At 41.1% G+C, this 20,522-nt stretch overlaps 2 protein-coding genes across 2 annotated transcripts in view; one reads left to right on the forward strand and one right to left on the reverse strand.

The window, feature by feature from the left end:
• Xrra1 (X-ray radiation resistance associated 1) overlaps positions 1–336 on the reverse strand; it is a 74,941-nt gene extending 74,605 nt beyond the window's left edge. The window contains exon 1 of the mRNA XM_013116281.3: positions 147–336. The gene's annotated coding sequence lies outside the window, so the exon portion shown is untranslated. The remainder of the gene's footprint in view (positions 1–146) is intronic.
• Positions 337–455: 119 nt separating this feature from the next.
• On the forward strand, positions 456–16,839 carry Spcs2 (signal peptidase complex subunit 2). The gene is made up of 5 exons (XM_005073988.4): positions 456–614; positions 8,214–8,297; positions 8,915–9,075; positions 11,962–12,096; positions 15,842–16,839. Exons 1-5 carry the CDS (start codon positions 501–503, stop codon positions 16,026–16,028), a joined length of 681 nt encoding a protein of 226 aa, XP_005074045.1. The 5' UTR covers positions 456–500; the 3' UTR covers positions 16,029–16,839.
• Positions 16,840–20,522: the final 3,683 nt, after the last annotated feature.

Consider the following 20,522-nt stretch of genomic DNA (forward strand, 5'->3'; position numbering starts at 1 on the left):
AAGATGATAGTCCCTTTGGAGACAATACTCGAGCTAACAACAGGGACAGAAAAGGGTGAAGAGTTAGCTAGCTCTTCACTTCTTAGGAGACTACCTCTGGGACTGGGAAGACTCTTAACTCAAGCAGACTAAGTTTCCGGCCACACCTGCCTCCGGCGTCGTTTCCGCCTCCGAACAGTCCGCTGAGGCGCTGTCCCACTCAGGTGGGATGCACGCCTGCGAGCCTCACGGGAATCTCGGAGTCGCTCCACGGTGGCGCTTGCCACAGCCTTCCCCACCCACTCCTTAGTAACCGCGACGCTGGGGCTAGCAACGTAGGCGGCAACCGGCGACCGCAGATTCCAACTACAAGTCCCGTCAAGCCCCGCGGCCACTTTCGGCCCTGGTGAGCACACCGAACTACGGATCCCGATGGACTCTGCGCGGCACATCACGTGGGCAGGTTTAAGCCAATCACCTTTGGACAAGTCGTAGGGGAGGGAGACACGGAGGGAGAGAAGATGGCGGCGGCGGCGTCGCAAGGCGGGAGAAGCGGCGGTGGTGGAGGCAATAGTGGGGCTGGCGGCGGCCCCAGCTGCGGGACAAGCAGCAGCCGCAGTGGTCTGTTGGATAAGGTGAGGATCTGAGTCCTGGGGACAGTCTAGAGCCAAGGGGATGCCCAGGAAGTGATGAGCCCACCGTCCCATCCCCGCCCCCCTTTTCTGCGGCTTCTAGAGGAGCGCTCCTCTGTAGTCCACCGACACACGCTTGTAGTCTGCCCTCTTTACACATTGAAATCCAAGTCTTCTCTTCAGGTCACTTCTTCGCAAGTGTGCTGGCCCCTAACACTGGCCGCCACCGCAGCTTTCCATAGTTATGGCTATATTTCACCGTAATGATCGTGTTTCTATTGTGCCTTGAGGGCCACTCTTGAAAGTGCCCATTACACCAACGCGGAAAACTGATCTGCCTAAGAAATTAAAAGAGTCTATTTGAAGCCGGTGTTCCTCAGACTTCCACCTTCGCCCTCGCGTGTTGCTATAGAGTCCAAAGAGTTCCTTGGCTTTTTACTCACTAAAGTTTTTAGGCGATTTTTTTTTTCATGGTACATCAAACAGTGAAATATTAGTATGTTGGCTTCACTTTCTGGGCCGAGAGGAAGTCTTAAGATTTTTTTCCCCCTTGCGTTCCCTGCCTTTCTCTTTACCCCTGCTTGTCCCCTGCTGTCTGTACCAGCTAGCTGCTTTCCCACTCTGCCTACCCAAGTTTTAGAAAAATACTACATCCTTATCCATAAGGTCTTGAAGGAAGTGGGGGTGGGGTGGGGCTGCCCCTGGATTGAACTTCTTGCTCCTTGCACAGCATCTTGGAGGAAACAGTTATGTGAAGAACAGGCCTAGTATTATCTGCTTCTAGCTATGTGGCCTAAACTATACCTGTTCTCCCCATGTCTGTTACTCATCTGGAAAATGAAGGATTTAGCGTGAATATATGCTATGGCCCCCTTCCTGTGTTCCTGTTCCAGGCTGCTGTGGTTAAGTGTGGAGCGTGGTGCTTTAAACCATTTTTCTTGAAACATTTTAATCGGAAAGCTTTCTGACTCTTCTGTGCCAAACAGGTGACTAGTGCTTAAGAAATGTATCTGATCATGTTGAGGGTTTCCAACTTAGGATTTGCATATCTTCCCACATAGTAGGCAGCTGCTCCACCTCCCCAGTTCTGTTTGGGATTTTTGTTGTTATTGTTGTTTTGAGATAGGGTCTTGCTGTGTAGCTAAACTGGCCTCTGAACCTCCTGCCTCTGTCTTCTGACTACTCTCTCAGTCTCAATACTTATTAAGAAATAGTCTTCTGGGACTTGGTTGGCACCCCGTGTTAAAATTCACACTTTCTGTTGTGTTGAGCCCTCCCAGGGTGACTTCCCCCATCTCCCCTCCGCCTGGATTATCACCAGCAAACATACACGAGGACACTCTGCCAAGGCAAAGATTATTAAACACAGTGCTCTTTAGTGTCTGTGAAGGCTTGGTTTCAGGATTCACTGCAGATTTTTGGTATCCGAGGATGCTCAGAATGTTCATAAAATGGTATGATATTTGTGTATAAGCTACATAGCCTCCAGTATACTTTAGGTAACCTTTAGAATACTTGGTGCAAAGTAAATGCTATGCAGACAGTTGTTATACTGTGACAAAAATATCTGTGACTCAGGACAATACAGAGTTTTTTGAAATTTTTGAATACCGTCTATACATTGTTGGTTGGTCCTTTCCTGTGCAATATGTGTATAGAGAGCTGACTGTGGTATCTGGCATCATTGTGTTAGGATAATTTGGCTTTAAGTATCTCTGCTACTGGAATAAAGTATGAAGACTGTCAAGTTACTTAACCTTAGTACCTTTCCCATTCTTCTGAAATGTTGAGAGTCTCTGACAACTGTATGACAGGGCTTGGGGGCAGAAGGAAGATGATGTCAACCTCTGCACTCTGAAGTATACTGTGTAGTGATGAAGGGAAGTAACAGGTTCCTGTTATCAGAGTATTCAGACTAGCCACAGAGGAAGTGGCGTATTCAAAATAAGTGTATTTAAGGAAACGCATGATGTATTCAAAAGATACTTTTTGCAGAAATTCAAAGAGAATGGTTCTTGAGATCTGATCACTACCAGTGAGAACCCTGGCATGAAAAGCTTCATGTCTAAGTAGAGTTCAGACAAGCTTTTGAGTATGAGAGGAACATATCAAGTAAGCAGGTTATTTATTGCATCTGATGTATTTGGGGGGGGGGTGTTTAGGCACATGATATAAAGGTCAGAGAACTACTGTGTGGGACCCAGGGATCCCTTGAGGCTTGGCCATCTCTCTTGTCCTCAAGCCTTTCTTGAGGGAAGATGTACAGAATATGATTGTGCTTGACATTCCTTAGTAGGCTTTCTAGGAGGGTCTCTAAGTAAACTCAGTGACGGTAGAGTTAGACTGGAGAGGTGTCACTTAAGTAGGAGTGGGATGTAAAGGCTTTTGAGACTATATAAAGTGACTTCAGGAAAATTATTCAAATAGTTCATAGAACTAGACACATAATAAGACCATAGACTAGTGTATAGGATTTCATAAAAGAAGGGTAAGTTTGCTGGGTGGTGGTGGTGGCGCACGCCTTTAATCCCAGCACTCGGGAGACAGAGGCAGAGGGATCTCTGTGAGTTTGAGACCAACCTGGTCTACAAGGGCTAGTCCAGAACAGCCTCCAAAGCCACAGAGAAACCCTGCCTCCAAAACAAACAAACAAACAAACAAAATAAGGGTAAGTTTAAGTTCGAGTGTAGTATACCAAAAGCCTTGGGTGATTATTCATTATTGAACTTGAATTTCTTTAACACAATAAATATTTTAGGTAATTCTCACTATAGGCTTGTTGCAAAGATTAAATTATACAACACAGGTAAAGTTCATTTTAAAGGCCTGTGTAAAAACTGAGTGATGAGTGTTGAAATCCCCAACTGGGGTATCAGAAAGAGGTAAAATGTCCTGACAAAGGAACATTTGGAAGATTACTTGCTTTGTTAAAACGGCGTCACTGTGTAACCCAGATTGGTCTTGAAATTTAGGGTCTAATGGTGAGATTACAGTCATGTTCCCCATACCTCCCCCACCCCCACTTGGAAGAAATGAGAGACAGAAGAGGGAAAATAGTCAAGAGCGGTTTCAGATCCTTTGTCCTGGAAAGCTGCCTTTCTGCTTAAATTGACTTGTTCCCTTTTTAAATTTCAGAAGCACCTAGCGTGTCTGGGAAGTGACTTAGTTCTATTGGTTTGTATTTTCCAGTTGCCTGTGAGGGTTTCTCTACACTGATCATCGCAGAGCCAGTGCTCACAGCCCTGAATTTAGCCCAGAAAAATGCTCCTCAGTCTTAGAAAGAGCTGTAGAGGCTGCTGCTCGAAGTGTCTGAGAGACACTGACTGCTGAGGTGGAGAAGCTGGGGCTTGTCCTGAGTGGAGCGGCCTACATGAACAGCATTTATTCTGAGGGAGTGAGAGCATGGCGTGTGTTCACATGAGGATGGTGCCTTTAATATACCCTCTTTGACTTGATTTCTCCTCTTGCTTTTTCTTGTCTCCCTTTGGGGGAGGGAGGTTTTTATTTCCATAACTGTCATTTCACTTGCCATGAAGAAATGCAATTAAAGTGTACGAATGTGCTTCTTGGTCTCTCTCCACTGATGTGGGTTTCTGCTCCTCTGAAACGGACTTTAAGAACAGAATGGCACCTGTTTCCTGATTTTAAAATAAGGTTGCAGATCTAATCTTCCCTCTTGGAGTGACAGCGCTAGTTGTGCTCACCCCACATCTGTCAGCACTTCTGTTCTGTATGGCAGCTATAAAGAATAGCTGCTTCCCACCCTTTTTAATCTCATAACCTGGAGTCTGCCTCATGGTTGGATTCTCAGCCTAACCTTAGAACACAGCTTCTATATATTGGTTACTGAGAACATAGCCCTGGGGCCAGCTTTGCCAGCCCTTAGCTTTGAATTCTGGCTCTCCTCAGATGTATATTCATGGGCCAGTTAACAACTCTCTTTGCGACTCAGTTTCTGCACCTGTGAAGTGGAGCTGATATCAGCTTGCAAGTGCACAAAACCTCTCTGGATTTTCTTTCTTGAATAAATATTACAGTTCAGAGGTTCAGTCCATTATCATTATGGTGGGACATGGCAATATGCAAGCAGACATGGTGCTGGAGAAGTAACAGAGTCCTACATCATGCAAACAACAGAAAATGAACTGTCCTACTGGGCGTGGCTTGAGAATATATGAGACCTTAAAGAGAAGGCAGTGGGAGGAAAAATTTTAATCAGCTTCTCTGGAATTGCTACTAATGTGCATGTTCATAATTTAATTGACACGTGGTAGTTTCTAACCTCCAACTAACTCATAAATACAACCACTAATAAGCACTCATACACCAGTAATTTCCATCACAGTATTTTTTGGCCCTTAAAAAAAGATTGAAATTGAAGGTTCATTGTGCGGCTAGGAGCTGTAATCTTGTCTCTGATACTATAGGTTTTCGAATTGTGTCTAAATTAAGCAACTGCATTCTCAAGATACACATCATTTTCTTCCCAAATTAACATTTTCCCCTTTATTTTTGCACTTGTTACTCTTTCTAAATGTGTATAGATGGAAATTGATGACAGGCAGATACTTAAGTGGTCAGCTCAGCTTCTGAGTATCAGTTTCTGTCATTTAGAAACATCTGGAGTCAGAGGTAAAATATAACTAGGTCGTAAACATCTCAAACCTAGCATACACAAAGGAGTATTACCCTTTTTCCTCCCGACTTCCTTCTCTCGAGGAGTGACATGATGGTTCCGACAGTCGTCTAAGCCCTGATTCTGATAGGTGCTCACCTGTCTACTCTGCCATGTTACTTTTGACAGTCTGCCATTAAGTCTGTCCAGTCCCACTCCACAGTTCACTGTCCGGTGTGCTTTGTTGGGTAGTCAGGTTCTGCGCTTTAAAAAGGCCCCATCTAATTTATATATTAATAATAGTGCTACATAATTATAAATTAAACATGTCTCTGGTGTTACCTTCGAGATCATCTACAGATTTATCTGAGACAATTTTCAAAATGAAGCCAACAAAACCCCTTAAAACATCTAATGTTAGTTGATATTTACACACTTAAACTCTTACCCATTTCCTACTCCAAATCAAGTTTTGCCTTTAGCCTTGTAAGCATTCTTTCTAGGTTATGGTCCCTCAGCCATGTGCCTTGTTCCTATTACTAACTATCCTGCTTTGCAGCTTCTGTTCACTTTCTGAACTGGAATAGACAAAAAGAAGGGAGAGAAAATTTTTGGTTTTTTTCTAAATCAGAGTGGGGTCCTTCCATTGATAAATTGATAATGTCACCTCCAGTGTCCAATTCACCATAGTGAGGTGAGGAATCCTTGGAGTCAGGCTAAGGAACTCTGTGAAGCAGTGCACGGCAGTCTTCATATCACCGCATAACATCAGCTTTCCCTGTTACTAAAGCAACAGAATGGGAAGAAAGTGAGCCTGCTATGGTGTTATACTCAGGACTGTGTGTTTGCTTACGCTAATGACCAAGAATGTTTTCCTTTGTTGACCCATCCCCACCCCTTACTGCCAGAAGATGCTTTGAGAAACAGAGGCTATAATTCCCAAATCAGTTAATTCAGAGAATGACTTCATATATTGTTTACATATTCTTCAATATAGAGATGTATTTAAAAACCTCCCTAAGCACTTGAGAAGTGGGATTGCCAGTGCCATGCCTGCAGTGAGATGTTTTTGTAGAATGTTTTCATTCTGCTGTGGAGAATCATAAGTGAAACAAATCTTGAGCATTCTCGAAAATGGTAACCTTTTTCTGTGAACTTGTTAGCTAGTTATTTCTGACCTCCAAAATGGGGACAATGACAAGCATGCCTTGTTCCTCTGTTGATAAAAAAGTGATTTCTAGTAACTGTCATGACTTACTCATGAATATGAATAACTTGTATGGTTATAATATAAACTCAGAGTCATGATTGGATCCAGGTAAGCTATTAAATATTATCAAGTCAGTACTATGACTATTGAAATGATGTCAGGAGAAGCAGGAAAAAATAAACATATATGTGTCAGGAGAGTTCCCCAAGATTGTTTGTCCAGATATTTCTGTTCTATAGCAGAGAGGGTTAAGGTTTTTCATGCATACAAAGTAAAATGATGCATCCCTCTCTTCAGAAACCAAATTAGAACCTTTCTTATGATTTGTATAATTCACTGGAAAAGTTCCTGTTCTCCCTACTGAAGATTCTCAAACCATGCAGTGGAGTTAGAACCGGGGTTTATTCAGCATGTTTCTGCACTTTATCCTTGGAAACTGCCACGAGACTGTAGAGCCGAATTTCATTTCTGGACTGTGCTATACTCAGTGATGTGTGTCTGAGGTGGAGGGTCTGTGAGAATAAGGTATTTTCTCTTTTGGAAAAATAAAACTATTTAAATGACTTAATTGTTTTACAGATAACCCAAACCTTATAGGTTTAATCCTACAAATTCTTTGGGGTTATTAAAATGGAATTTACTTGGCTGAATGCATATGAGGTAGCTACTTGATTTTTTTTAAAAAGCTGTTATTCTTAGTTCAATATGTAATTTTAAAAATAGGTATGTTTGATATTAGTAGGCTGACAGGTTATGAGAATCAATATTACAAAATGCTACCATGAGTAATTAAAAATTTTGTTTTTATAAGATACTAATGGGGAAATATTTTATTTATAAGGGCTTTAAATATAACTAATTTAGGGTCTGGAAAGATGGCTGTGGTGTAAGAGTTTATGCTGCTTTTGCAGAAGATTCAAGTTCTGTTCAAGCACCCTGTCAAGTGACTCACAATCACGTGTAACTCTAGCTCCAGGGGACCTGAAGGGGCGCACACACACACACACACACACACAAATTTTTACACATACACAAATAACATTCAGTTTACATTTTCCTCTTTTCAGACTTCAGGTTTTCTTATTTGTATATTAGTTTGTAGAATCACAACTTTGTAAAAATGGTGACAAGGTAGAAATGTCCTCTGTCTTTCAGTAAAAGAATCCATCCTGAAGCCAAATGAATTTGAATTGAATTGTCTATTAGTGAGCCAACCCAGGGCCTCGATGTTTGGTAGGCAAACACTGTCTCTGAGCTACATTCTGTCCCTGGTTTCTTCTCCAAGTTGCTGTTGGTCATAGCATTTTATCACAGTATCAGAAAGCAAACTAGAACACTTGGTTTATAATTGAAAATTTGATGTTTTCAACAGATTGTACTGGATTTGCTGTCTTAAAGTTACAACATGGTAATAAAATATTCAAGCTATTTGCAGACAACAATGTTTTAAGGACCTCCCCTCTCTTAGTGTCTGTAAATTCCTATATCTGTGTTTGCTGACTTTTGTGCTTACAGAATGTTAGGATGAACAAAAGCAGCTTTTTTTCTGCACTCATATGGTATATGAGTTGACATAGCATATGCACGCATTCTGGTCCTAGGCTGTAAGTTGGGTTTTCTGCATGGAAATTTGCACTCTTCCTTTTGAGAACCCACCTGACTGTAGTGCCCAAGACAACACTAATGGATGGGTGTTCACATACTCAGAGAGCTGATGAAAGGAGCTCATTCTACTTTGTAAGGTTTTTGATGCACAATTTTTCTATTTGTTTTGCAGTGGAAGATTGATGATAAGCCTGTAAAAATTGATAAGTGGGACGGATCAGCTGTGAAAAACTCTTTGGATGATTCCGCCAAAAAGGTACATTTCTGGAGGGTGGACAGAAGCGTGGTTTTAGCCTGTGGACACATCTCGCAGATCTCAAAGTTAGAAACTGAGCCAGAAAAGGGCTTCTAAAATTATCACAGAATGAATAGGAAGTATGTTTTAACATGAATGTTGGGGTGTCAAGAAGACTGGTAACTCATTGTTTTGAGATTAATTAGCTTAGAGCACAAAAGTTTGCAAAGGTAGAACATTCATCTATAGAGTTCCCTTTGCAAAAAGAAAAGGAAATGTTAGTGTGTCCTATGAGAAAATTTGAGGATTTAAAAACTATGAAGTATTGCCAGGCACACTTGGGAGACAGAGGCAGGCAGATCTTTGTAAGTTTGAGACCAGCTTGGTCTACTGAGCTAGTTCCAGGATAGCCAGGGCTACACAAAGAAACTTATTTTGGGGGAAAAAAATAAAACAAACTCACTTTTTCTCTGGGATCCCTTAAAGGGGATTTTGGCTTCTTTGGTTAGAGTGGTAAGATACTAGTTGAAGTGAACATTTGTTTATTCCTGCACTTCATAGCATGACTAAGTGGGGATCTGTAAAAGCAAGCCACAACAAGGATGCATCGCTGTTAACTTACTTCTGCTTCTCACTAGGTACTTCTGGAAAAATACAAGTATGTGGAAAACTTTGGTCTAATTGACGGTCGCCTCACCATCTGTACCATCTCCTGCTTCTTTGCTATAGTGGCTTTGATTTGGGATTACATGCATCCCTTTCCAGAGTCCAAGCCAGTTTTGGCTTTGTGTGTCATATCATATCCTTTTTTTTTAATGCTCAGGTTTGCTTTTTAATAACAATTCAAAAATATCTGCTCTTAAATCATCCTTGCTTTCCATAAAAGCTTTGATTTTAGGGCTTGCTGATGTTAGAATTAACATTAAAAGTTGTATCTGTAAATTCATGCTAAATCATTGATATTCTGTATTTAATAAGGTTATTTTAGCTTAAATATACTTAGTTATTAACTACTAGGAGAACTAAAGCAAAAGTGCACGATGATAGTGAGACCCAGCTCTTTTAACTTGTAGATTTTTCCCATTAGACTGGGCTGCTTTAAGTCATTTATTCCAGACTATTAGTAGAAAAGCTTTGGATTTTAGAAATTTGAATTTGTTTCTTATTTTTCTTTGAAGCTGAAGAGCTGGCTGGGGAGGTCCTGAGCATGAGGTGTGGATTTGGCCTATGTTTCAGTGAGATTGAGGACTGCTCCTATGCTACACAATATGGTTTGAAATCCAAGTTGTTTGTGACCTTATGCTAAGAGGAAAAAATACAAGCAATATCCATTCAGAATTGCCAGAATGAGTGGAACACTGGGTGTGGTAGCATACACTTGTAATTCCGGCTTCTAGGATGGTCATGAGTTTTACATCAGCAAGAGCAAGAAAAGTTGGAAATAAGAGGGCTGGGGAGATGGCCCACTTGTTAAAATATTTGCTATACAAACACAAAGACCTGAACTTGGAACCCCATTACCCACTTAAAAAACTGGACACAGGAGCACAGGCTTGTAATCCCAGTGCTGAGGAGATGGGGACGGGATCTCAGGGCCATCTGGCCAGCCAGTCCACTTGAATCTGTGAGCTCCAGGCTGGTTCAGTGAGAGACCCTGCCTCAAAAAATTAGGTGGAAGGTGACATAGGAAGACACCTGGTGCTGACCCCTGCTTCTGTACATACATGTATGTCTCTGTGTACCCATACATACATGTGAATACGTACGCATATACCACACACAAACAAAAAAGAAAAAAAATCAGATGGGAAATTTTTATAGTATATTTTTTACATAATATAGACAGTTCCCAAATTCAAAGAGTTCAACTTAAGATTTCTCTACTTTATAATGGCATTGAAAAATATCCAAACAACATTGTATTTTTCATTTTCTATATAGTACTCAATAATTCACCATGTAACTACACAGTAGGTCAATTGATTGACTGATGTAAATGTTCTGAGTGCACCCAAGGTAGGCTAGGCTAATTAATCTGTAGTGTTTTCAAGTGTGGTCTATTACATGCATATTTAATTCATAATTACAAAATCTCTTTATGAGTTGAGAATTTTGTCTCTCCTTTTTTATGATAAACAGATTATTTCTAAAATACTCAATGCAAAGAGCATTATAGTCTTAGTTACAGAATTTATTAGTAGTCATAGAATGATCTCTCTGTGGTCCTCCATTCCCATCTCCTGTCCCTTAGTTTTTCTGTATATAACTTACACTGTATAACTTTAAAAAATATATAATGGATTTTTTAAATTATTTGTTTATTTATTTTGGTCCATTGGTTCTCCCCTCCCCCCAGACAGGGTTTCTCTGTGGCTTTGGAACTGACCCCCACAAATTGTCCTTTCATTTCCACACCTGTGCCGTGACATACTTTTATGCATACACATTTCCCCAAATAAATAAGTGTAAATTAAAAAAATTATAGGTATATATCCATATTAGTATGTAGAACTCTAGCACTAACTAAAAAAATACCTCTTACAGACTACCTTCACAAAGCTGTGGAGACAGTGCAGTAGTTAGGAGGACTTGCTAACCCTGCAGTAGACTGGAGTTGGATTCCCAGAACCCCTGTCAGGTGGCTCACAACCATCTGACAGCTCCAGGGGACCTGACACACTCTTCTGGCTTCCGCAGGCACACATACTCAAGTGCACATACCTTACATGGACACACATATACACATAATTTTAAAAATAAAATTAGTCCACTTCAGAGGCCATTAACAAACCATCTTGTTTTGTTTTGTTTTTACGAGACAGGGTTTCTCTGTATTGTTTTGGAGGCTATTGGTCCAGTCCAGCCTCCCGAGTGCTGGGATTAAAGGCGTGCGCCACCACCGCCTGGCTCACAAACCATCTTAATAAAGCACCTGATTAAAAATAGTATCATACAAATAGATGGTTCCTGTGGAAGCATCTGAAAGAATATACCAAAAGTTTTAGAGACCATTCTTGACAATGACAGCAACTTTATTACACGGTGTCCAAAAGAACTCCTTTGACAACATATTTGTTTGAAGCAAAGCATGATCCTAAGTTCATGCTTTATATATAGTGCTAGTGACTACCACTGTAAATAGCTACTGTGTGCTACAGGGCTATATATAGAAATATGACAATTCTAATTCTGTTTGTTTGAGACAGGGTTTCTCTATGTAACAGTCCTGGCTGTCCAGGAACTCGATCTGTAGACCAGAGTGGCCTCGAAATCACTGAGATCCGCCTGCCCCTGCCTCCCAAGTGCTGAGATTAAAGGTGTTCACTACCACCTGGCCCTCTGATACATTTTTAGATAGAGAAATAAATATAAGTGATAATGAAGTCTTGAGAAGCTAGGTAACACGACCTTGTTAGACCTGTTGTCCTTCAGTGTAAAAGATGAGAAAGTCTGTTTGTCTTGTACCTTTTGTCTCCTTATTGAGGTGTCCAAAGAACTAACCAGAGAAAGCCTTATTTCTTCTAGGTACATTAATATAAGGGTTAAAGGAAATAATTAAATTTTGGTGCTTTAGTAGTCAGATAAAACTTAAGACTGTCAAAGTTTTTGTGGCTCTTGTGTTATTTGTTGTTATTTTTATTGTGCTTTTGCATATTTATATATTTTCCCCTTAACATTACTGAACCTATTTTGTGATGATGGGGATTCTGACCATTTACACCTCATATAAGGAGAAGAGCATCTTTCTTGTGGCCCACAGAAAAGATCCTACAGGAATGGATCCTGATGATATTTGGCAACTGTCCTCCAGCCTCAAAAGGTAATGGCCATCCTTGGTTCTTAGAGATTCTTAACGCCCGGCATTGGGTTTGCACTGGGGTGTTGTGATGATTCTCAGTGTCCTGGTCCGTGTTTGTTCTATGCTGATCGTAGTGCTTGTTGTGTAAAATGGGGAGATGAATGAGCTAGTAGGCTTTTCCTAACACTGCAGTTCTAAGATTTCTTTATCATAGAGGATACCCTCAGGACATACTTTAGAGGAAGACAGGAATGATTATCTTTTTCCTTATGGTCAGTTAACAAAGGTCAGAGGTTGGGTTGGAGGAATGGCTCAGAGGTTAAGAATGCTTACTGCTTTTATAGACTAGAGGAGCTGGGTTCTGTTCTTAGCACCCACACAGTGGCTCACAACCGTCACTTGAGTTCCAGGGGATCCAATGTCCTTTTTTTCTTTGTCTCCTACACTCCTATTGTACACATACACTCACACAGGTGTACACATATACACATAAAATAAATAAATCTCTTTTAAAAGATCAAAGATGTGCAGTTAGTTATCTTTGAGGAATCTCCATTTAGCACTGTGTCTTCTGACTTCATTCTGAATGTATTCAAGAATCCCTGGAGTGGTACCACTTCCCACAGTCCTGTCTTTCTGTCCTGTGATGGCACACACAGGTGTTCCATTAGTGTCCAGAACTGGACCATGTTCCAGTGAGTTTGTTACTGATTCATGACTTTTGGCAAATTATGTAAAGTGAAGCTTAGTGAGGTTAAAAAATAACTCCGTAGAGTTGTTAAGAAGATGGAATATCAGTTATAATAAATCCACAATCAACATTTATTGCATTAGGTATTCATTACTTTTCTGTTGCTTTGATAAAGCACCATGACCAAGGCAACTTAGAGAAGGAAGGGCTTATTTGGACTTGTGGTTCCATCACCATCACAGCAGGGAGGCTTGGCAACAGGCTTACATGGTGGCTGGAGGAGCAAGCTGACAGCTCGCAGCTCATGTCTTGAGTCTCAAGCACAAAGCAGAGAGCCAAGAGAAGTGGTGCAGGTCTTTAAACCCGCAGAGCCCATCCCCAGCCACAGACTTTCTCCTACAAGACCACACCTCCTAAACCTCTCTAAATAGTGCCACCAGCTGGGGACGAGTGTCCAAATATGTGTGCCTGTAGGGGCATTCTCATTCAAATCACTGCAGGTGTTATGCTAAATGCATTACCTCATTTAGACCTTAGAACACATATTTACAGATAAGAACGTGGGCCTAAAGGTTAAATTGATTGAGCTCAGAGAGGTAGGGTATGAATTCTATCTAGCTCAAGTAGCACACAAATTTCAGGCTTTTAGTCATTAACTAAAAATACATGATACACTTTCTGTCATATCCAGGCCATCACATTGTAATTACTCAGACTGAAGGTAAGTAACATCAGCACTGGCCCCTTTCTGGCAGTTTGTGGAGTAGCCCTTGAAGAGACTTTCATTCTGGTGTCGCAACTGAGTTCTGCTTTCTCCTGGCAGGGCCCCTACCTGATTTTTGGCCTCAACTGTTAAGAGAAGCCTGTACTCACCAGGCTACTAAGTCAGAGTTGCATAATTCTAGAATACAACAACACTGATTTCATTACTTTCATCTAACTTGTTTTATTGTATGGTGTTGGTGGTGTGTGGTGTGTGTGTGTGTGTGTGTGTGTGTGTGTGTGTGTGTGTGTGTGTGTGTGTGTGTGTGTGATTTGCTTAACAGCTTTATTGAGAGAAAATTCACCTACCATCCCATTCACCCATGTAAAGTTTAATTCAATGACCCCTAGTGTATTTATAGTTGTACCTATTACCACAGTCATAAAAACATTTTCTTCACCTCAAAATAAAATCCTGTGCCTTCAGTGATTATCTCCTATTTCCCCCCTTTCTTGTACCCCAAGCAATCACCCTTTTGCTCTCCTGTATAAATATCTCTTTTATGAACATTTCAGGTGAATGGGAGGATAATGGTTTCTTTCACTTAGCATGATGTTTTCCTTTTTTCCTACTTTCAGACTTTTAAATTTTTATCTGGTTTTTGAGAATTTCATACAGGTATATATTTTGATCATATAATACACTCCCCTACTTCTCCCAGACACCTTTGCATCTCCATTTCTCAACTTCATATTGTTTTCATAATCCACTGAATCCAACTAGTGCTGCCTGCTAGTTAAGGTTATCCACTGGAGCATGAACAAGCTATGAGGCCACACCCCTGAAAACAACAGACTGTCTCCCCCAGCAATCATCTCCACCTATGCTGGAATCTTGACAGGCTTGATTTTGTACAGATCTTGAATGGGCAGCCACAGCTACTGTGAGTCCATGAGTACAGTGCCCCTGCCATGACCAGAAGACACTGTTTCACAACATAGCATATCTTCAGAGTTCATCTCTGATGTAGCATATATCAGCCCTTCAGTCCTTTTTGTGGTTGAATGATAGTCATTGCACAGATACACTATTTTTTGTTAACCTATTTCAGTTGAAGGGGAATTCCTGGATTGTGTGGTTACTTTGTCTGGTAAATTGACAGTCTGTTTTCCAAAGTGTATGCGTTATTTTAAATCCCACTAGAAGTGTGTAAAAGTCCTAGCTTTCCACATTCCTTGCTGGCTTCGGTCAGCTGCCGTATTGTTGGTGGAGAAAGACGCCGAGTGCCTCTTGCTGTTGCCCTCACGTCACAGTGGTTTAGTAGTATGACAGTGCCTGATTCTGCTGTCCTCTACCCCTGCCAGGTCGTGTGCTCTGACATGGCAGTGAAGTTTCACAGATGTCAGTTGCCATATTCAGACTTTGCACAGACTAACTCAGGTGTAAAAGCCTTCTGTGAGTTGCTCTTCTGCAGTTAGTACATAGTGTAAACTTGCCCAGCAGGTGGAGTTTTCCTCACCTGCCCCCAGTGGCATCTCCATCCTTTTTTATACCCCTCTCAGAATCTAGCAGCATTGTGGGTTTTGCCATTTGCCAACCTCTCTAGTGGCCCAGTGACTCTCTCCCTTTAAATTGACTTTTCTGTCTCCAAGGTAAATTGGTAGTCTAAATTAGGTATTCCAAGAACATTTTTGCTTGCTAGTTGGTAAACTGTAAACCCCGCAATACCATTCTCCACAGTGTAAAATTCCTTTACAGTTCAGTTCCCAAGCATAGGCAGGGATTGTGTCGTTTACCTCTGTGTCCTCAAACCTCACCCAAGGTCTGAGATAGTATAAGTGTGTCAAAAATCTTTTTGTATTGGAGTTAAAGAGATGGCTTGTTAGTTAAAAGAACCAGTTGCTCTTCCAGAGAACCTGGGTTTTAACCCTCAGCATCCATATATATGGTGGCTCACAAGCCTGCTCCAGGGATTCTGGTTGCCTTCATTTGGCTTCCATGAACACCAGACACACAAGTAATATATAGACATACATGCAGACTGAACACTCATACATAAGAAATAAAAATAAATGAAAAAATGTTGCATGAATGACTTAGTGAGGTATGTTACTGCTTGAGTTCCTGTTTATTTTTAAATTTTTAAAGTTAGCATATAAAGTGGTGCATTTTATTGGGGCGTTTTCCTGTGTATGCTCTCATTGATCCTCCTCCCTCGTCTCTCTGCCAGCCTTCTGCTGGTCCCCTTCCTTCCCCTTAAATAGCCCTCTTCTGCTGTTAGCTGTTCCATTACTGTCTTTTCTCACCCTAAGATCGCTTCAGTTTTCCAGTCTGTTTGGTTTTTGATTTGCTCTCTTTGTCCTGATGCTTAGGTTTGATGATAAATACACCCTGAAGTTGACCTTCATCAGTGGAAGGACAAAGCAGCAGCGGGAAGCCGAGTTCACCAAGTCCATTGCTAAGTTCTTTGATCACAGTGGGACTCTGGTCATGGATGCTTATGAACCTGAAATCTCCAGGCTCCATGACAGTCTTGCTACAGAAAGAAAAATAAAATAGCCAATTCTAAAATCTCTCTTTCTGCTGGATTGTACGAGTTACTGGTAGGTAGGCAAGAAACAGAAAGTTTAAACTTGGTCAAGTATGAAATGTAAAAAAAAAATGCCTCTATTTAATCCATTCTGGTTAAATAGCATTTCCTAGCAAGATATGCAAAGTTGTATCTTTGATGGCTAGCTGTAGCCTCCATAGTCTGCTGAGTAGGGTTTTTGTTGATGTTGTTGTTTTCCTTAAGAAACATTTTTGTAAAAGCCAACCATACTTTTTCCTTTGTACTTAATAGTACTTTATTTAGTATAGCTTTGTGCCATGCAGCATTTGAACACTTAGTTCTTAGGAACTGCTAACCTTGCTGGACATGGTCTTCACCTACAATTCCAGCTCGTGGAAGGCTGAGAAAGGGGGGTTGAGTTTGAGGCCATCCTGGACTGTAGAGCTAGGCCTTGTCTTGGGGCATGGGTATTGTTAACTTGTTGCTGACTTTGTGTTAATCCCTGTTTCAGCAGCTATTTCCTTCAATCCAGGATACAACTTCTTATGTATGACAGCTTTCTTTTACACGCCATTTTTGTGGGTGTGTATATAGATTTGACTTGGGGAGAATTATTTTAAAAAATGCAAAATAGCTTTTTAATTTGTTAAAATAGACCTGCCTATTACATTTTGTGCTCTAAACCAATTAAAGAAGCCAGTGACATTTTTAGTTTTATATTCTCTGTTTTCCACTAGTATGTTCCTGTTGATTTGTTTGTGCCCTTATTAACTGCCATTTTCTAAAATTTTTTTCAATAAATGAAAGAAGATGTGAAAATGTGGAGTCCTCGTCTTGAAAGAAGAACCACGCAGCGAGTGCTTACCTACTCATGGTGGTGCCCTTCTAGGCTGGCTCACTGCCCTGAGGCCCTTGAGAACCTGGGCCAGGGACGCTGAGCTCCAGGATAACAGCCACATTCAGTGCTGGCTCTGTGCTCTGGGCACTTCATGCACATTGGTGCAGTGGTGCTCGAAGCAGTCCTGAGAGGCACACACTGCTATCCTCACTTTACACATGAGGGTGCTAAGACCCAAAAGCTAACAATTGCCACACAGATGGTTCTTAAATCTTAGGAATCTGGCTCCAGAGGTTATGTTCCTTCAGAAACAAAACAACATTTTTTTTTTAGTATTTTTTCAACCTGGTCAGAGACCTGGGCATTTGACCAGGTTTTGTGGCCTTTAGGAATATTACCCCTCCAGATTTTCAGGAGTATAATTCTGTAAAGGGAAACCTTTTCCTTGAGACAAGCCTTCCCGCCAGCCTGGTTCCAGAGTCGCATCAGTCCCAAATAAACACACAGGAGTCTATATTAATTATGAAGCTGTTGGCCTTGCTTGTTTCTTACTGGCTAGCTCTGACTTAAGTAATTACCCCATAATTGTTAATCTAAGTATGTCTCTTAGTGGAGAAGTTTCCGGGCTTCCTACCCCATGGCGTTACATCTTGATTCTCTGTGTGTCTCCTTCCCAGAGTCCTCCTGGACTCCGAGTCCCACCTATCTAGATTCCTATTGGCCCAACAGTGCTTTATTGACATAATCACAGGACTTCCCACATCATAATTCTAACTAAGTCTAGTACCCAAAACTATATTCACTTTATAAAAAAGCACCTGGAGAACACTGGGAATGTTGTCCTGTCCAGCACTACCCAGTGGAGATTGTGAGACAAGACTGGCCAAATGTTGAAGCCTTAGATTCTATACTGGGTTTATTTGAACATATACTGGGATCACAAATGTACCACCACACCTGACTTCTTTTTACATGGACTCTTTACTTGGACTGACTGCAGTGATCTCTTACAGTTTTCCCCTTGACTCAAGCAGTTGAGATGTATTGAAGAAGCAGTTACCAGCCCTGTCTTTGAGCTGCCACCACCCTTGCACTGGTGGCATTCTTTGTAAATAATTGTCAGTCACATGAACCAGAAATGCTCTGTAGAATCCAGTTTCACGACCAACACTTTGTGAGACGCAGAGTACCTCCTGAGAGCTGGCTGTTGCCACATTCGGTGTGGAATGGTTGTTCACAGCAGCCTGTTTGGATGCTGTTGGGCTGCTTCTGACCCTCTGGATCTGCGGAGCCTTTTTCTTCTAGAAACCTGGGAGCTTATCATGTCTTCCTCTTTTTCATCTCTTCACCTGCCTCAGTGGACTTAAATCTCCTCAAGCAGAAAGAACCACTAGAGAGGGGAAAGGTCATTGTTTTCAAATTTCTGCTGGTAATACTCATTTAATGTTTGTAATACTTTATATGTATCTCGGAGGCAATGCTTTTTGCTTTAGAACTTCAGGGAATGGAAGGAGATGCGAAATCTCTCTGATTTACTCAGCCTTCAAAGACCTCTTTAACTGCTGTTGTCTCTACTCTTACTAACCCGACTGTGCTCAAGCCTTGTGTCCACAATGGAGACCACAAGGCAAGCTACCAGTCTTACCGTCACACTGATTTTTATAGAGTATACCTGCCCTCACTGATCACATCCTCTGTTAGTAAATAGAATAGTCTTAGGTGCACATACTTAGGTCTCTTCTGATGTCTATACCACTTTAAGATCAACAAAGATTGTAAACCTGATTATAAAACTTGTAACGTGAGCTTTCTGTCCTGTGCCTCTTGAGCCCCAAATAAACACACAGATGCTATGCTAGTTATAAAGCTGTTGGCCGATGACTGGGGCTTCTTACTGGCTAGCTCTGTCTTAATTATTAACCCATTTCTATCGATCTATGTATTGTCTGCCACGAGGCTGTGGTTTACCTGGTCCTGCTCCGGCATGGTGTTACTCCTCTGGCAGCATCTCAACTTTGTCTTCCAGACTGACTCTGCCTACCTTTTCCAGAATTCTCCTTGCATCCTAGACTCGTCTATCTTCCTGCCTCATTGGCCAAACAGTGTTTTATTCATTAACCACTTAGAGAAACATATACAGGAGGACAGCCCCCATCGAAAGCTGGATGTTGAGGTGCACATCTGAAATTTCAGCACTAGGGAGATGGGTCGTAAGATGGCTATGGTTGAGGCCAGCCTAGTCCACCTGCCTAGCATGTTACAGGTCAACCAGGGCTACATGGTGAGACTGTCTCAAATAAAACCTGTGGACCCCATACTCTGGTGGTGTCTGTGACCCCCTTTCTCGGACTCTTGAATTTCTATGTAATTACATGGTACTGAGGTATTAGGGAGGTGGTTGTAGAGTCTGAGCAGTGAGAAGTAAGTTAAAACATAACTGCTCACGAGGTGAGGGTTTTGGAGAAACAAGAACAAACCAAACCCCCAAATCAGTAGATGGAAGGAAATAAGAACAGGCTAGAGAACAATTAGATAGGAATTTTTAAAAATCAGGAAAAGGTAGACAACAACATAGATAGCAATGAAATTGAGAAAATCATTAGGATATACTTTAAAAGCTTCTATGTCCTATGAAGACATGGATGGCCTATCAAAATTAAACCAAGATGAGCAATTTAAAGAGATCTAGAACAAGCAATTGAGATTGAAGCAGTAACAAAATATCCCCCGACTAAAAAAATCCAGTTCTACAATAAGTTTACTACTGAAAATTTCCAGATATTTAGAGAAAATGTAAACCAATGTTTCTCATGCTGATCCATAGAATAGAAAAGGAATGCATGCATTCAAACTCCTTTTATGAAACCAGTATTATTTTGATAACCTAGTTAAAGACACAACAAAAAAATGTAAGCCAATCTCCCTGATGAACATATATGCAAAATTTAATTTAAAAAACTTGCAGACCATATTCAAGAACACATCTAAAGGTCATTTACTGCTTCAAGTTGGCTTCAATCCAGAGTTGCAGGAATGGTTCATGCAAACCAGTAGAAGAATCCACTGACAGAAATCACAGTGTCATCTCAGTAGATGAAAAAAAAGCTTTTGGTAAACTGTTTTTTGAGATAGGGTTTCTCCGTGTAGCCATGGCTATCCTGGAACTCACTCTTTAGACCAGGCTGGCCTTGAACTCACAGAGATCCACCTGTCTCTGTCTCCTGGGTGCTGGAATTAAAGGCATGTACCACCACCACCTGGGTGAAATCCAGCAAGCATTCTTCATGATGAAAATCCCAAAGAGACTAGGAGTAGAAGAAACATATCTAACCAAATATAATAAAGGCTATATATGACAAACCTATATTCATTGTTACACCAAATGGAAAACACTACATTTCCACCAAAATCAGGAACAGAGCAAGTATGGTTTCTCTACACTATGGGATGTACTGCTTGAAATCTTAGCTAGAGCAAGAAGATAAAAGGGATACAAATAGGAAGGGAAGAAGTAGATGGTAAGATTTCATATATAGAAAAACCAAAGGCTACCAGAAGACAGTTCTGATAAACACATTCAGCAAAGTAGTGGGTGCAAAATTATATAACAATCTACAAAACATAAAATGTATCAACATGCTGAGAAAGAAATCAGGAAAACACA

Source organism: Mesocricetus auratus, unplaced genomic scaffold (genome assembly GCF_017639785.1).
Source record: "Mesocricetus auratus isolate SY011 unplaced genomic scaffold, BCM_Maur_2.0 Super-Scaffold_4256, whole genome shotgun sequence".
NCBI classification, from domain to species: domain Eukaryota; kingdom Metazoa; phylum Chordata; class Mammalia; order Rodentia; family Cricetidae; genus Mesocricetus; species Mesocricetus auratus.

Excerpts from the sequence above, each read along its gene's own strand:
- Spcs2 (XM_005073988.4), top strand. The coding sequence starts at position 501 with ATGGCGGCGGCGGCGTCGCAAGGCGGGAGAAGCGGCGGTGGTGGAGGC. Across the intron at positions 8,298-8,914 it reads TGGATGATTCCGCCAAAAAG|GTACTTCTGGAAAAATACAA; the intron begins GTACATTTCTGG and ends GCTTCTCACTAG. Across the intron at positions 12,097-15,841 it reads CTGTCCTCCAGCCTCAAAAG|GTTTGATGATAAATACACCC; the intron begins GTAATGGCCATC and ends CCTGATGCTTAG.